Source organism: Urocampus carinirostris, chromosome 19, assembly GCF_059441175.1.
Source record: "Urocampus carinirostris isolate Australia breed hairy pipefish chromosome 19, RoL_Ucar_1.0, whole genome shotgun sequence".
NCBI classification, from domain to species: Eukaryota; Metazoa; Chordata; class Actinopteri; order Syngnathiformes; family Syngnathidae; genus Urocampus; species Urocampus carinirostris.
Genome location: NC_142367.1, coordinates 6,075,383 through 6,092,566, shown reverse-complemented (window position 1 = coordinate 6,092,566; position 17,184 = coordinate 6,075,383). Strand labels below are relative to the sequence as shown.

At 43.1% G+C, this 17,184-nt stretch overlaps 1 protein-coding gene across 1 annotated transcript; it reads right to left on the bottom strand.

Annotated features, from left to right (window-relative positions):
* Nucleotides 1-1,982: 1,982 nt before the first annotated feature.
* Nucleotides 1,983-13,347, bottom strand: LOC148346996 (cGMP-dependent protein kinase 1-like). Its single transcript, XM_088323052.1, has 10 exons — nucleotides 13,161-13,347; nucleotides 12,984-13,083; nucleotides 12,773-12,912; nucleotides 12,609-12,698; nucleotides 9,396-9,537; nucleotides 9,137-9,330; nucleotides 3,522-3,644; nucleotides 3,389-3,448; nucleotides 3,236-3,302; nucleotides 1,983-2,081 (listed from the first exon to the last, which is right to left on the bottom strand). The coding sequence occupies exons 1-10, from the start codon at nucleotides 13,271-13,273 to the stop codon at nucleotides 1,983-1,985; spliced, it is 1,128 nt and encodes a 375-aa protein (XP_088179178.1). The 5' UTR covers nucleotides 13,274-13,347.
* Nucleotides 13,348-17,184: the final 3,837 nt, after the last annotated feature.

Here is a 17,184-nt window from a genome sequence, read left to right as displayed (position 1 = left end):
CGGCCCAGGGGATAATATCTGATGCACATCACTGTGATCCAGGTTCGATTACCTTTGCATCCAATGTCATGCAATTGTAAGCGTCAGGCGGCAGGTCCAGAATTGGATGATCTTGGAACGAGGAAGGAACTGAAGAAGAAAGTCTTAGGAAGAGAAGTTTGTTGTCTTGGCAAGTGAATGTCCATTATCCATCCATCCATTATCTGCACCGCTTATCCTCGGTAGGGTCACGGGCGGTGCTGGACCCGATCCCAGCCATCTACGGGCAGTGGGCAGGGGACACTCGGAACTGGTTGCCAGCCAGTCGCAGGGCACACAGGGACAGACAACTCGCTTGCTCATTCACACCTAGGGACAATTTAGACGGGCCAATTAACCTGACATGGATGTTTTTGGAATGTGGGAGGAAACCGGAGTGCCCGGGGGAAACCAAGCAAGCACGGGGAGAACATACTCCGCACAGGAAGGTTGGTAGCTGGATTTGAACCCATGACCTCAGAACTGTGCCGCACACGCGGTAACCACTTTACCGCCGTGCTGCCCTGGCTAGTGAATGTCTTGAACAGTAAACAAAATGAAATAGCAACGAGAAATGGGAGCCTGGAGTATTTATGCTAGAGGTGGCAAACTGTCTTATTGAGAGCACCTGGACAGAGGAATTGTGAAGGTGACTGAAAGAGGGGCCATATCAGGAGAGGGCTGGCGCTAAACCATGACATGTAGCTAGTCATTTAATGCACCGCAAGCGCAGAGGGCAGATGGTTGCTTCGCTTAGGAGAGCTGTGGTTTCGTCAACCAGATGTTTATTTTAGGGTCATCTTTTCCAAGATAGGGAGCTATTGTGCCTGAAGTAAGTTTCATTTTTAATTGTGAAAGGGCTTAAATAGGATATTTCTCCTTTAAGGCATACTTTATTCGATAATACTGCGTAAAATAATCACAAAATAAAAGGTCCGTCAAGATTTATGTAAAAACAACATTAAAATGATTGATCCATGGATTTATGATGTAGAGCAGGGATGCCAAACTAAATCGGCTCCTGGGCCAGATCCAGACTTTCTGTTTCCAGACAGACCGGGTCATTAAAAGAATGTCAGCTCCAAATGTTTACTTTGTTTTTCAGTATCATACTGTATCATTAAGACTACATTAGTAAGCTACCCTACATATATTAATCACAGATGACAATGGATCTTTTCAAAACACATTTACATAGCTGACAATACTGCCACTTAACGCGTTAGACTACGGCTTTTCGGCTGTAAAAAATACCCACTACTTTTTTGAAAAACAAATTTAAACAACAACAACAAATCTCGAGTCAAAACTAGTATTTTGGTTTACGGTTGCTTTATTTTACAGCTACCGGCCTTCCTGTGTGGAGTATGCATGTTCTCCTCATCCCTGCGTGGGTTTCCTCTGACCACTGTGGTTTCCTCCCACATTCCAAAAACACGCATGTCCGGTTATTCGGCCGGTCCTAACTAACCCCAGAGTGTTAATGAGGGAGTGAATTGTATGTCTCTGTGTGCCCTGTAATTGGCTGGCAACCAGGGTGTCTCCTGCCCATTGCCAAAGTCGGCTGGGATGGCTTCCAGCACCCCTGCGACCCAACTAAAGATAAGCGGCTCCGAAAATGGATGGATGGATGCAGTTTTACACCTGTACCAACTCACCACGCTATGCAAACTCAACACTGCCATCTGGGGCCGGAGAGAGCATTTTGTTTGCATTTATTTATAGAATTATAACTTAACCAGAGGTGTTTTGTGATTCTTCTGTTTTGCGATGTTTATGTTTTTCCAAAATGTTTTGCTGGTTTTTGTTGTTGTATTGGTTGCCAGGAGCGTAAGACAGCCACACAACTGTTTAATATTTATTCATTGCATCATCATAAAAATAATACTACAGTAGTGAAATGACAATAGAAACACAAACACTCGTGACATAAGATCTGGACGTGTAGGCCTAATGTTTTGCTTTTAAAAGTCCGAATCCCATCCTGAGTTGTCGTCCGGAGGCGGTTCATCGCTGTCGGCTGGATATTGGTCAAAGTTGCTGGTGTCGGTAGCAGATGACACCTGAAACCAGACAACTCAGGTAGTGCTAACATAAGCATCATTGTTGCTAGCGGTGCAATTTATTAACTTATGTGTATGGACCAATACTGCCTCTTGGACCTGATGTGCGCCATCATTTAAAACAATGGTTCCCAAAATTTTGCAGGCTGGCTGGCGCCGCCTTGGCTACCCGGTGAATTCCTAGCGCCTAACTGTTTACGGAGTCCGCCATGACACTTAATGAGCTCACACCGTGGGTGTGGCATATTGTGGTGCTTGCAAACTTAGAATAGCGTTTATTGGCTTGTGTCGTTATTAAAACTTGCCTCTGATTGGTCGTCGCTTTTAGAACTCGAACAGTAACACTTGTGGTTGGCCAAAACTCCATCACTCACTACAAACCTTGAAAAAACCGCAGTGCTTTGCGGTTTCACAACTGCACATGATGTCGATTCGATTTTGGTTAATCGTGCAGCCCTAACGTGTTGTGTACAAATCGTCAACCAAACGTTCAAACTTCTGACTACGACTTCGGACTGCCGCCCCCTTACCACCCCCCATTTAACTGTTAGAGTTTGGATTGTATTGTGAGTTGCAGTTGTCGAGGGACTTCCTGTTTTGTTTGCTCCAGGTTGGCGCTCGTTGGCTGCCCATCGTGTGTTGTTTGGCCGGCTAGCCTGACGTAAGTCCTGGTTTTGCCATCTCCCTTGGTTTATTCCCGCCCAGTTTCGCGTTTATCGCCGTGTTTTTTTTTTTTGCCAGCTAGACCCTTTTTGACCATTTTCCCTTTGTTGTGTCATTACTGCATCAACCTACGACATAACACCTAACCATTCTCCACAAAAACTTTGCTAAAACACTTAGCAAGTCATGTTTATTTGTATAGCCCTTAATCACAAAGAGTTTTAAAGGGCCGCTACTTGTAACCTCTTCAACTAATTAACACGTAAACCAATATAGACTCGCTAGCTAGTGTGCCGTTGTTCCTCCGATGACGTCACAGCTCAGGATGACAAAGAAAAGACAGGCTGTCTTCAAAAGGAATCATCTCGGAAATAATTGGAAATACAGTATACCGACAAATTATTTATCGGTTTTATGCGAAACACAAATACTATTGTTTAAGAATTTGTGTTTTCCTTTAAATTTTAGCAAGCAACCTGACTGCCACTCACCACAGGTGTGATGGGAGGGGCTAAAGTTCCTCTCTCCAGGCTTTCCCAATCGAAACCTGTAAACCACCTGTGGTCACAAACATGTACAAGGCCTTTGTCAATGGGTTGTGTATATTTTGAGGAGGACCAAAATGTATCTCGAGCTGCCCTCACAGGTGTTTTCGGATGTCCTCGCCATATTTCGAGGTCCCAAGCCTTTCCCTGGGCTCGTCCCTGCCAACAGAGAAGATCCATTTGCCTTTGGAGGCACCATGTTGAGGACTGCGTTATTTCTGACTTCACTCACCTGCACAACCTCCGAATAAGATCAGCAGCATCCTGGCCGATTTTTTCGGGGAACTCCAATGTCTCAAAACCGCACAAGACCGCTGCATATGTCTGCGCCGAGTCCGCCCCGCGGAACGGTGGGCTGCAAGCCACAAGTACAACATTAACATTGAGTGGAATAATGAGACGGAAAACACGAAGGGAACTAGAATGGCTAGAATGGGGTCCGCGACCTGGTGCTCCTAGAGGACAGCTGAGGTGCCCGCGGACCTCTTTTGAAAATACCCCACCAGTGCTGAGTCATTCAAAATTTTCTATAGAATGATTTTTTTTTTTGTGGTTTACTAAGTCAAATTAACCCTACTTCCTACTCATCTCTCTTCTTCTATTCTTTTCTCTTTCCATCTCTTCTTCTTTCTTTCTTTTGTACTTCCTTCCTTTCTTTATTTTTCTCTTTCCTTTTCTCCTCCTCTCTCCTTTTTTTCTCCATATCTCTCTTTATCTTCATCTCTTTTTGTCTCCATGTCTCTTTATCTTCATCTGCTTCTCTTTCTCCCTTTCTTTCTTTCTTTCTTTCTTTCTTTCTTTCTGTCTGTCTGTCTGTCTGTCTGTCTGTCTGTCTGTCTGTCTGTCTGTCTGTCTGTCTGTCTGTCTGTCTGTCTGTCTGTCTGTCTGTCTGTCTGTCTTTCTTTCTGTCTTTTCTCTCTCTTCTTTCTACTTCCAAGAATGAACCTGGTAATAACATAGTAACAACATAGTAGGTAGTACAAGATAAGTTATTATTTCAGAAACGTATATAAAACTGGGTGCCCATAGCACCAATAAGTAGCAAAAAGTAGCTCTCAGCTTGAAAAACATTGGATACCCAGGTTAAGATGCAAAACCATTTTTTGGCCACATTTCTCATTTTGTCAGGGTCATTCACATCTAGTGGGACCTACCTGATAGCTTGTAAAACATTGTGATCCTGGCCAAACTTGTTCTGGCCTGAGACTAGAATGTCTTTCTTGGAAAGCTGCTGAGTCAGCAAAACCAAATATGCCAAGACAGCTGCGATAACCTATGTGACTGCCTATAAAAGATGGTGTTGATATTCAAGCTTGTTCTGGCCTGGAAGAGTGTAATGTATTTCTGGAAAAAAATACCCCACCAGCAAAACCAAAAGTGGTGAGTAGAGTTTTTTGAAGTATTTTTTCACATATAGGTTAACCCTTCCAACTGTAAGACATTGTGTTGGATTTGAATGTTTTTGGCCTGGAATAGAGGAAAGTCTTTCTGGACAAACCCCTGATTCAGCAAAACCAAAAGTGCTGAGTTACCTTTTTTGGTGTCATTTTCACATCTAGAGTTACCTACCTGATTGCTTGGAAAATATTGTGATCCTGGCCAAACTTGTTCTGTCTCGGGAGAATAGAATGTCTGCTGAGTTAGCCAAATCAACAATCGTGAGTCGTCTTTTTGGGGGGGCAGTTTTCACATCTAGGGCAGCTGCTGTAGATAGTATATTTTTTCATATATTTTACAGAAATGACCAATTAAGTCGTGTTTTTTGTCAATCGTTTGTGGTGTGGGGTGTCACACTCACAGAAATTTGTTTGTATGTTTCAGTTTTGCTTTGGAATAAAGTGGAGCTAGAACGCTAATTTCACTCAGCACTTTCTCCAGCTCGGTGGCCTTGGGGGTAGGGCGCCTGCCCCAAGACTGGGAGGTTGCAGGTTCAAGCCTCGGCCGAGTCATACCTAAGACTTATAACATTGCCTCCCTGCATGGCGCCCGGCATTTAGGGGTTGGAATCGGGGGGTTTGGTCACTTAATGACTCCCAACACACCAGTTGGGTTGAGCGAGGGGGCTGGGAATCCCCCCTCCTTGGTATCAATCTCCCAAAAAGAGTCAGACTGTTCTTGACTCTAGCATTAGGGGGATATGGCTGTATAATATAATAATACACACACACATATATATATATATATATATATATATATATATATATATATATATATATATATATATATATACTGGACTGTCTCAGAAAATTAGAATATTGTGATAAAGTTCTTTATTTTCTGTAATGCAATTAAAAAATCAAAAATGTCATACATTCTGGATTCATTACACATCAACTGAACTATTTCAAGCCTTTTATTATTTGAATATTGCTGAATTTGGCTTACAGCTTAAGAAAACTCAAAAATCCTATCTCAAAATATTAGAATATCATGAAAAAGTATACAAGTAGGCTATTCAACTAATCACCTGAATCATCTAATTAACTCGAAACACCTTGCGAGGGTTTCCTGAGCCTTAAAAACACTCAGCTTGGTTCAGTAAACTAAATCACAAGTATGGGGAAGACTGCTGATCTGTCTGCTGTCCAGAGGACCATCATTGATACCCTCCATCAGGAGGGTAAGACACAAAAAGAAATTTCTCAAAGAGCAGGCTGTTCACAGAGTGCAGTTTCAAAGCATATCCACAAAAAGCCTGTTGGGAGGGAAAAATGTGGCCGGAAACGCTGCACAACCAAGAGAGATAACCGCAGCCTTAACAAAATTGTGAAGAAGAGCCGCTTCCAGAATTTGGGGGAGCTTCAAAGACAGTGGGCTGAAGCTGGAGTCCAGGTATCAAAAGCCACAGTTCACAGACGTGTCCGGGAAATGGGCTACAATAGCCGTATTCCCATGGTCAAGCCACTTCTGAACTCAAGACAACGGAAGAAGCGTCTGACTTGGGCTATGGAGAAGAAGCACTGGACAGTTGCAGAGTGGTCCAAAGTCCTCTTTTCAGACGAAAGCAAGTTTTGCATTTCATTTGGAAGTCAAGGCGCCAGAGTCTGGAGAAAGGCTGGAGAGGAGCAAAATCCAAGTTGCTTGAAATCCAGTGTGAAGTTCCCACAGTCAGCAATGGTTTGGGGAGCCATGTCAGCTGCTGGTGTTGGTCCACTGTGTTTCATCAAGTCCAGAGTAAATGCAACTGTGTACCAAGAGATTTTAGAGCACTACATGCTTCCATCTGCTGAAAAGCTCTATGGAGATGAGGATTTCATTTTCCAGCATGATCTGGCACCTGCCCACAGTGCCAAAACCACCAGTAACTGGTGCACTGACCATGGCATCACTGTCCTTGATTGGCCTGCTAATTCCCCTGACCTGAACCCCATTGAGAATTTGTGGGGTATAGTTAAGAAGAAGATGAAAGACACCAGACCTACAAATGCAAATGAGCTGAAGGCCGCTATCGAAGCATCCTGGGCATCAATAACACCTCAGCAATGCCACAGGCTGATTGCCTCCATGCCACGCCGGATTGATGCAGTAATCCGTGCAAAAGGATTCCCAACCAAGTACTGAGTGCATCAATGGACATTTTCAAATGTTTGATTTAGTTTTGCTGTTATAAAATTATGTTTTTACTTGGTCTGAGGAAGTATTGTAATATTTTGAGATAGGATTTTTGAGTTTTTTTCAGCTGTAAGGCAAAATCAGCAATATTCAAATGATAAAAGGCTTGAAATAGTTCAGTTGATGTGTAATGAATCCAGAATGTATGACATTTTTGTTTTTTAATTGCATTACAGAAAAAAAAGAACTTTATCACAATATTCTAATTTTCTGAGACAGTCCAGTATATATATACTTTTTCTAAGAGGCTTCTGCTAAGATTGTGTTTTTTATTTTTATTTTTTACAAGCGGATGATTGGGAGGGTATCGGCTGTGACTTCGGATGCACACAAGGCCCTTCCCACTGATTTCCCCAGTTTTGCCGCGGCACCTTGAGTTACTTTCTACCTACTTTGTGTAACTTTGATTAAGACTCTTTCCGGACTGCGTCTGCAGCTGTCGATCTTATTCAACTAGTGCAGCAGCTCATTTTATTAAATTGGCATTAATGTGAACATAGGTGTGCGACAAAAAAACCCTCAAAACAAAACTCATTGTATTGTACTGACTAAAATTCAGAAGCCTGTACAATCACAGCAGCCTGAGCCATGCTGAGCCAAGCAACTAATCTTAAGCTCTCTCATCCCTTGCACACATGACAAAGTGATAGAGACGAGAGGATGTATTACTCCATTCATCCATCCATTATCTGCACCGCTTATCCTCAGTAGGGTCGCTGGGGTGGTACTGCCCATTCCAGCTAGCTTCGAGCAGTGGGCAGGGGACACCCAGAACTGGTTGCCAGCCAATCGCAGGGCACACAGGGACAGACAATTCGCTCGCTCATTCACACCTAGGGACAATTTGGACCGGCTTATTAACCTGACATGCTTGTCTTTGGAATGTGGGAGGAAACAGGAGTGCCCGGAGGAAACCCACGCAAGCACGGGGAGAACATGCAAACTCCACACAGGAGGTGCGATCTCATGACCTCAGAACTGTGCCGCATACGCGCTAACCACTGCCCCGCCGTGCTGCCTTGTATTACTCTTATTACATAAAAAACATTATGCATGAAAGCTTGGAATCTTTCTAACAAGTAGTTTCAACTGATTGACTTTTTTTGGGGGTAGAAGTTGACTAATAATCGGGTATATTTTTACCGGTTGAGACAAAAACTGTGACATCATATTAGTCTGTTATCAGATTGATAACTGTCAGCCCGATAATTTTCATGTATCCCTCCTTAGTTAGTGCCGGGATGTATAATGAATTTTTTACTTTTATGTATGAGCTTAAAATCAGCATGTGTGCAGGCTGGTGTGGTTGGCAGACCTCTGAATTTAAGGTGGTACAGTACATTAAGTTTTGTTTCAAGAATGTTTTTGTCGCACTATTGTGTATATGTGAATGAGAATTTGATATGGAATGCTAAGCTAGTTGATTAACATTGACAACTGCAGACACAGTCTGCAAATGAGTGTCTTAATTGCTACACAGTGTGTGTTACTTTTCTGACGTTTACCCGCTTCATTGAATTTCTTCACTTTGACATTGAGAGCAATGGGCAGAAATCACATCGCGTCATCACCCACCATTGTCTCTCGCGATGCTTTGTTTTAATTAAACAGCCAGATCCCTGGTCCACACCAGTTTTAATCCAGCTGTTAGGCGCCCTCTTGTTGTAATGCCAATTGAATTATTATCTACTGCTTTGCTAATTGATTGAGATTGACAGCTCTGGACACAGTTCACAAACCAATGTCTTAATCACGGCACAACGTGTGACTTTTCTGTACTAGACATTTCCCCGCTGATGTTTTAAAACTATAAGAAGTGGACGTTAATGACTTCATTATTTTAACAAAATTGAGTTACTTCCTTAAAGCCCCGTTGTGTAATATTTGACCACCGTATTGTCTAGAGCAGAAACCAGTGCCTCAGAGCACAGCGTAGCAGGAAGTTGCAAGACAAACATGGCGCCGACCTTATGAAGAGATTCTACCATTTACAAAAAAGCAAATCTCTCGAGCTATGATTTTTTTGTACAAAAAAGATAACATTGATAAGATGGTTCAGGTATTTTTTGCAATGTTTTTTATACTTAATGAATGTTTTTTTGTACGCACTAAATATTACAAACTGTCCCTTTAAACGTACGCATGCGGCTTTTAATTACCAGAATTTACGGTAATGTGGTTACGCTGAATATTTGGGAAAAATCTCCCAACCCTAAAAGAAAAATAAGCTCTTACCTTCCAGTGAGAAGTTCAAATGTGAACACGCCAAGAGCCCAAATATCAGCAGATGTGCAGTGACCTTTGTTGAGGATGACCTCAGGGGCCATGTACTCAGGAGTGCCACAAAAAGTCCACGTCTTGTCTGTCTCGTCCCTTTTCGTCTTGCCTTTTCTCCCGACGCCGATTTTCTTCGCAAAACCAAAGTCCACCTGTGCCCAGCGCCATTTCTAGTCAGTGATCTGCATTGTGATGATGCAGATGACATCATACGCACCAGCTTGGCGTAACCACGGGTGTCTAAGAGAACGTTTTCGGGCTTGATGTCCCTGTAGACGATCTTTCGGGTGTGGAGGTAGGACAAGGCCTGTAGCACGCACGCCACGTAGAAGCGACTACTGGCGTCCTCAAAACTGCCCCTGCCCAAGCGACAACAGGACTGTTTATAACAAGTAAGAAAACGCACATTCTTTGCTTTTATCAGGGTTGGTAGGGTTACATTCAAAATGTAATCTGATACAGTTACTGTTTAAAAATGTCATCAGTAACGTCATCCGAACACCATAATATCAAAGTAATGAAACAAATACTTTTGATTACTTTTGGATTACTCCAATACCAAATATGCTGACAGAAAGACTGAAAAGGAACCATGTAACCTTGAAAAAAATAGAGGAATTTATCAGGTAGTTGCTTGTAGTCCAGCAAAAAAGTGCTGCTTACATTTTAACCACGTATAGTTTATTGTCAGAATTGGAACAGATGGTAGACCCAGATGCGTAACGTTTCACACAAAAGCTGATTGGGATATCGAGGAAGTCAGGTGCAAGGAAACAAAGGCCAGCGATCCGGTGATTGCTGGACAGGAGGAGCAAGCAGCTCCTGGGATCGGAGCGTGATCGGAATGCGGAAGTGAGTGGATTCGCATGGTCAGGGGCAAAACGGGTCGGTAGCCGGAGCGGGAGATCAGAGCGTTGTCGATGGGCAAAAACAGGTAAATAGCCGGAGACGATCGGGAAATAAGGAACCGACGGGTAGGATACGGATGAAGAAGGGATAGACGGGAGCCAGAGTAAAAGTGCTTGCCTTGCGTATGCTGAAGTTTGCTGATGGACTGACAAGGAGTGACTGGAGTGCTGAGTTTAAATAGGAGGTAAATCAATCAGGCAACGAGCAGCAGCTGGCGCCAAACGAGCGGGCACAGGTGAGGGCAATGAGCAATCATGACAGTTTATTAAGCAAAAACAAAACTTTCTATTTCACATGGCAGATAAAATATGCGTCGTTTTGGTTCAGATTAAAAGCACATCAAGACCAATATGGTTCCAAACACAGAAAGTGTTCAGCTTCTAAATTTCCAGTACACTCTGGGGCTTCTTGTCATCTCTTCTGTCTTTGTAGTGTCAGTAGTTAAAATTTGGGCAGACCTGCAGGTGGAGAAGGGTGCCTGAGAGTGAGCGTGCATGGAATGAATAAGACCGCAAAAGGGAGAGGAGAGAATAGACATGGCCAATGTAAACAAAGCTATTGCGAACAAGGAAAAGAATACAAAGAGTTTAAACTAACACACGCCGTACTTCAATATTGATCTCTGTACTGTGCAACATAAAAATGTTTTTAAATAAGAATGAAATCTTGTGAAGTAATCTTTTTTTTTTTTTTTACAAAACCTGATTACCTCTTTCTGTATTTCGAACGGAATACAATCACATTTTTTGTATTCTGATTCTTGACACATAATTTTGTACCCAAGAGGCCGAATAGCCCACAACCAGCGAGTTACAAAGGAACACGATCCTGGATCACAATTCCTTTTCTTGGTACTGAAATGTTGACAAAATTTAATGACTGTACTGTTGTTACTACATGGTGCATTACAGCGTTATATTAGCTACTGATTTTATGCATATCATTGCTAAATTCTCCTGCGTCACTAATGTTATCACATAAAACTGACAATCATGTGTAGAAGATGTCTAGTTTATATTTGACTACAAAATACAACTGAGTTCAGTTCTGTCGGCGCTTCCTTAAGCACAGAAACACTGAGGACACTGAAAACCTCCTCATGGAGATTTTCTCCCTACTGGACATACTTACATCTACACCGAATATGTATCCAGTAACTCATTTAGTATAAGGAAAATATTGAAAATGCGTTCAGCTTATATGCGCATATTTGATTGTGTGTCACCAATACTGAACTGTAGGCAGCGCATGGGGAGGGGGCCGTGGCTCATACAGGAACAACAAACGAACAGGCCAAACGCAAATGGTCTGCATTTATATAGCGCTTGTCAAGTCAATGAGGACCTCCCAAAGCGCTTCTTTACAATGTGCTTCACACTTTTCCCTTTTACACCCTACCTAACCGATAGCAGCGTCAGCCATGCAAGGCAACTACCTGCTATTGGGAGCATTAGGGATTCAGTGACTTGTCCAAGGACATTTTGAAATATAACATGGATCAGTCGGGAATCGAACCTGCGACCTCTTGATCCGAAGTTGAGCGCTCTTTCTCCTGAGCTAATGCTGCCCAAACGTGAATACACATTATACGGTAAAAGTGTGCTGAATTTTGTTGTTTTACAAAATCATTTTTAATACACCATGTCTGAAGAAAGAAGGAAACGTCTTGGACAGTATCCTGAAATGGAGCAAGTGTCACGGTTGCCATGGCGCCCAGTTGGTCCCAGCCAGGTGGCGCCGGGTTCTGTAGCGGTTGCCACGGCGCCCAATTGGCCCCGCCGATGGACGCTGAGACGCGTTGACTGATTGCTCCTTGGTAGTACTTAAACGCGGTCCTTTAAGCCGTTAGTTGTCTGAGCGTCTGTGAAACTTCTGCAAGACTCCTGTTAAACTCTGTGAAATGCCTAGTCTGTGAATTTGCCTGCGTTCGATCCTGTTTTATTTTTGGCCTGATGTGTTTGATTTTTACCACTCTTTTGTTCGGATTTCAATCCACTTCTGCGACCATCAATCCGCGGATCGAGTGTGCGCGCATTCCTCCTCTCCCTAATAAATTGTGAGTATGTTACGCTATTAGGTTCACAATCCTGTTTCCTGCCCTGGTTCGTGACAAAAAGAGATCTTCAAGTGGTTTGAAGCCCAGAGACAAAACAGATATGGAGTGTTTTCAGCTAAGTGTTCCAAGAAGCCAAGAAGTATGGACAGTGTACTGCTTCCACAGGTTGGTGTACACATTCTCTTCTATTTCTTTCATCATGTGGCCATTTTAAAGCAGTTTTAGGGGGTCGGCTTCAATGCACGTATTGACATTAATTCGTACTTTACTTTCAGGGTACATTTTTGGTGCCAGTCATATGTGGGATAACTGAATTACTTTTTAAATAAAGTAACTAGTGACATTAACTAATGCCTGTTTTACTGTCTTTTTCAGTAAGGCGCCTCAACACTGGTCACAACATCGTCAGTGGGAAATTGTGGCTCAATAGATATGTCTCAAAGGATTTGATATCTGTTTCTGTACCTGTTTCTGAGGAGAGTCCACAGCTCACCGCCAAGACACGCCTCCATCAGCATGTATACATACTTGCTGTCCTTAAAGGTGCGGTACAGCCTTTACACAAAAGCAAACCGAAATCAGTAAAGGTATTTCATTTGGGGGAGATGCTCTGGCGGCAATGGCGCTACCTGACCACAAATCGGCAGCGGGTCTGACTCATGAGGGTCTTTTCCGAGCGTACCTGTTCCTGCTGCGCCCCCAAAACCAACTGCCGCTTCTTTAGAACTTTCATGGCATACGTCTTTGTCTGCTCTCTCTTTAGCTGCACCTAATTGCCAAGGCCTCTGTCAAATTCAAAACCCGAAACTTAAAAAGTTTGCGCCATCTGATTAGCCGTACCAGCTGAACGCGTCCAAATCCTCCGACTCCGAGAGTCTGGATCACATTGAAGTCACTGAGCTGGAGATTGGACAAGAAAACGCTTTGGTCCTCCTCGGAACTGACAAAATTAAAGATAATAAGTCTGAAATGTTTTGATGGAGTCCCGAAGAATTGCAGAGTCCATTCTGGCGTTACCTGCGGTGTTTGACCACGTGGAAGAATGGAAAAGTCCTGGATGTCTTCACCGAATAGGATATCGCGGAACGGACAATGGGACGTGTACTGGGCAACAAAAACAAGTCGCGCATCTTAACAAACCTCTGCAGGCCAAAGGGTCAACTTTGTATTCAAAGATCACAAGAGTGTGTCAAAGAGACTAAGCTTTAGGTTGACTGGCCCACATGTCGTTCACAACTTCCAGTCCTGAGGAAAAGGTGCTGGTCCCGATTGACAAAGTCCGTATGAGAGCACACTTAATCCCTGCAATGGCCACGGAAACAAGCCGCTGAACCAAGCCAGCCAGCAAGCGAGGGTCCAAGGGACATCCGAGACTTCCTATGAGCCTGACGTGAGCGACTCAGGGTTAAAATTAGCTAGAAAACATTCCCCAGAGGGTCCTGAGCTAAAATAAGTCCACAAACGGCGATCACATGATCTCCAAGTGCTTGTACATGTTTGTTGTTGTTTTCATTGTAGGTATCATTCTAGGATGGAGGTTACGTGTCGCCACATATATCGAGCAATCATTGTTTTGTCCCCACCCATATTATGTGAGTGCTTAAAAAAAAAATCATATGTCTGCAAGCCACAAGTACAACACTAACATTGAGTATCGATCAGTTTACCATATCTTCCAGACTATAAGGCACTGTAAAAAAAACAGTTTGCTTGAAATTTGAAAGTGTGCCTCACAAGAGGTTTTACAGTGTAGTATTTGTGCAATGATTGATCAATCAAAAAGCATCCCTGACTAAAATCGCAAGACATTGGATGCAACAGGAATCAATCCCTGGTTACGACTCTGAGAGATGTAATATCTAGACCGCCAGTGATACAGAAGATATGAACATCATGAAAAGGCATTGGATTTCTTTCGAGAATAGAGGGAACAGAAAGTCATCTAAAAATATATAAATGAACGCAAAAAAGCACGACAAGGGAAACAAATCTTTGGTGTATCTGATGATGAATCACACTTTGTGTCTCATTATAAGCTGTCAGGACGACTTTCTGTTTTCTCCATTCTCTAACATTAATTTCTGGTACCATTAGTAAAAATATTGGTGATAAGATAAAATTGTTTGCCTTTCTGTATCTTGTATGTTATCTGTGTCACCAGTGGACTAGTGGTTAGGGTTCAACGCTCTCACCGTTGATACCCTGGTTCTATTCCCGTTTCATACTGTTTGATTTTTCAGCTCATCAGTGCACCTACATACAGCAAGTGTATAAAATGTGCAATGGTTATATTCTAATTCCATGATCCGTATAGTCCAGTTTGCCTTATGTATGAAAAACAAATGACAAAAGACTATTTTTGGGGGGTGTGCCTTATAGTGCAGCAAACTGTAGTTATTACTACTCATGTGCATCAAAATTGAATGACACGGAAGATGGCGATTTTCCAACTTGCAGTTTGGACTTTTGTATTGAAGTGCGAAAACAATATTTGGGAAAGGGGATGAGTCCTATAATTGTCAGTCCGATAATTATTCTTGGTTAGCAACTAGTGTTGGCATTTATAATGATTTTTCTATGTATTAATACCAATACTTGGAGTACTCTATGTGCAAGGGATAAGAGAGCTTAAGATCAGTCACATGGCACAGCAAAAGGTTATGACTGTACGGGCATCTGAATTTTCGTAAGTATTGTACATTGAGTTTTGTTGTTAAAATATTGCACAGAGACACCTTGCTTCTTCGCGCTTCAGTTATCACTTCTTCACTGCTTCGCATAGTTTGAATTGAATTGATAGGTCGTTAATGTCATTGATATCAACGTATTGATAGGACAAATTTACATGATATAGTCACCTGCTGCCAGACTAAAATATTCAATCAGCCAACACTACTTGTAACAAAGATTCCAAGCATGTATGTATAATGATTTTAATTATGTGGTAACAATACTTTGTCTTCTCTCTATCACTTTGTCATGTGCGCAAGAGATAGGAGGGCTTAAGATCAGTCGTATGGCTGAGTATATGTAAGAGCTGTTGTGATTGTATGGGAGTCATAGTTTGTCCCATCTTTTACTCACACATTATTGAATTTCTTTGCTTTGACATTCAGAGCTCTTGGCAGAAATCACATCACCTCATCACCCACTCTGGACTCTCGCGATGCTTTGTTTTAAATAAATAGTCGTTTTTCCCCTGGTTTGCACTAGTTAGCCAGCTGCTGGGCACCGGACAGAGCAGGGAGCCCTAGACGGAGGGGAGCGCCGGCGCGTTTACGTGGGCCCTGACGAGCATTGCAGCTGGGGAGATTTTCAAGGAAGTAACCGCAGACACCCTTGTGACCTTCCAACTCAAACTACTAGAAAAGAATAAGCACCGTCGTATTGTAAGTGGCATTGTTCTATACATTCGACTAACAACAATAAATAACGATTCACGGATCCCTTAACTGCCCAGGTTGTAAGGGAATCAATGTGGACCCAACTCAGGACAGCTCTCGCTTTGGTTTTTAACCCGGGTTTGGGTTGTGGTAAAGTTGGCACCTGTATATTCCTTGATTTTGTCGGCCCAGTTCCTTTTCTATCTTTTTCTCATCCTGCCCCTGGACTGTGCGCTGGAGAATGATCTTGGCCAGTCCTGATTATCTTGTGACATGACTATTCCACTGCATTTTTCTTGTCCGCACAGTTCTTCGTAAGGTCCAATGTGCCCTGTGTCTGATGGTGTTGTGCGTTGTTTCATCACATGGGTTATGTAGATGATACCTAAAAGATTCCTGTAGCATTGCATCTCTAAGGCCTGGATTTTCCATCCAGCTTTGCTGTGAAAGTCCACGTCTCGCAAGCATAGAAAAAGCTGGTAGTAACCAACACTTGTATGTGTCTGATCTTTTATTTCACTGCTATGTTTTTGACCAACCAGATTTAGTTCTATCAAGTGAGGTTGTGATTTGAGCTATGTCGGCCATATTTTCTGGTTCTGACCACTTTTCTGACATGCCAGTTCCAAGATGTTTAAATTTGTTGACAGGTTCAAGCTCTTGGTGGTTGACAGTTATGTTTGTGGTGATACCTTGGGGGATTTTGGTCATTACATTTTTTCTGTACCGATTTCCATCCCATACTGGGTTGATGTTTTGTCCAGGCGATTAACTAGATCTCTGAGTTCCTGTTCTTCTCCTGCCAGTCAGGCAATAGCATGAGCAAAACTGAGGTTAGTGACCTTGTATCCACCAATGCTGACTGTATCTTCATGTTGGTCCAGGGCTTCGATCATGATCCTCTCTGGGAAGATGTTGAATAAGGTTGGTGAGAGAACTATCACATACATTTATAATCAGTGCTAACTTTGAACTCGCTCAAACAGTGACTGTAGCCTTCGACCAGGCGAAGATGTCATCAGGTCGTGTCCAACTGTCACTGAGCGTTTCGACCCTGAACCACAATGCCTCGAGTTTGCGGGCCGGCAGTGATGGCCAGTCACTGCCCATCTTTTCCTGGTCCCCAGCTAAACTCCTCTCTCCCATTCCAGAGCCAGCCAGAGGCTCTCTCCGCGGCTTCCCCCACCCTATGGGCAGCTGCCTTCTTCTCCCTTCCACTTATTCCCAGAGCTGTTAATGTGTCCCATACCGACTGTGCTGGGAAGCCCCTGCTTCCGACCTCCACTGGGAATACCCAGGTCTACCATCCTTTGTCCCTGCACTGTTGGACCAGTTTTTGATATTTGGCGTTTTTCCTTTCATGTGCTTCGCTGCATCCATCTTCCTACGGTACAGTTAGCTCAATACGGATGATCTTTGGGGCCTCTTCAAACAGAATCACGATGTCTAGCCTCAAGTTTGGACTGCTAGGTAAAAGTGTAATTTCCTTCCCAGGTCTACCCTCATCTTCCATGCTGGTGCTGTTTGTAGAAGGCCCTTCTTGGTCTTCTTGGAGGTTGCTGGTTTCTCCCCTTCCCTGACGAACTGGATGGAATGTGTTGGACTAGGTGGAGGTTGGTACTTCTTCCGCCTTTACTGCTCCAAGATGTAAGCCAGTG

Excerpts from the sequence above, each read along its gene's own strand:
- LOC148346996 (XM_088323052.1), bottom strand. The coding sequence starts at position 13,273 with ATGCGCGACTTGTTTTTGTTGCCCAGTACACGTCCCATTGTCCGTTCC. Across the intron at positions 3,645-9,136 it reads TTTGAACTTCTCACTGGAAG|CCCACCGTTCCGCGGGGCGG; the intron begins GTAAGAGCTTAT and ends TGTGGCTTGCAG. Across the intron at positions 2,082-3,235 it reads CCCCTCCCATCACACCTGTG|GTGTCATCTGCTACCGACAC; the intron begins GTGAGTGGCAGT and ends GTCTGGTTTCAG.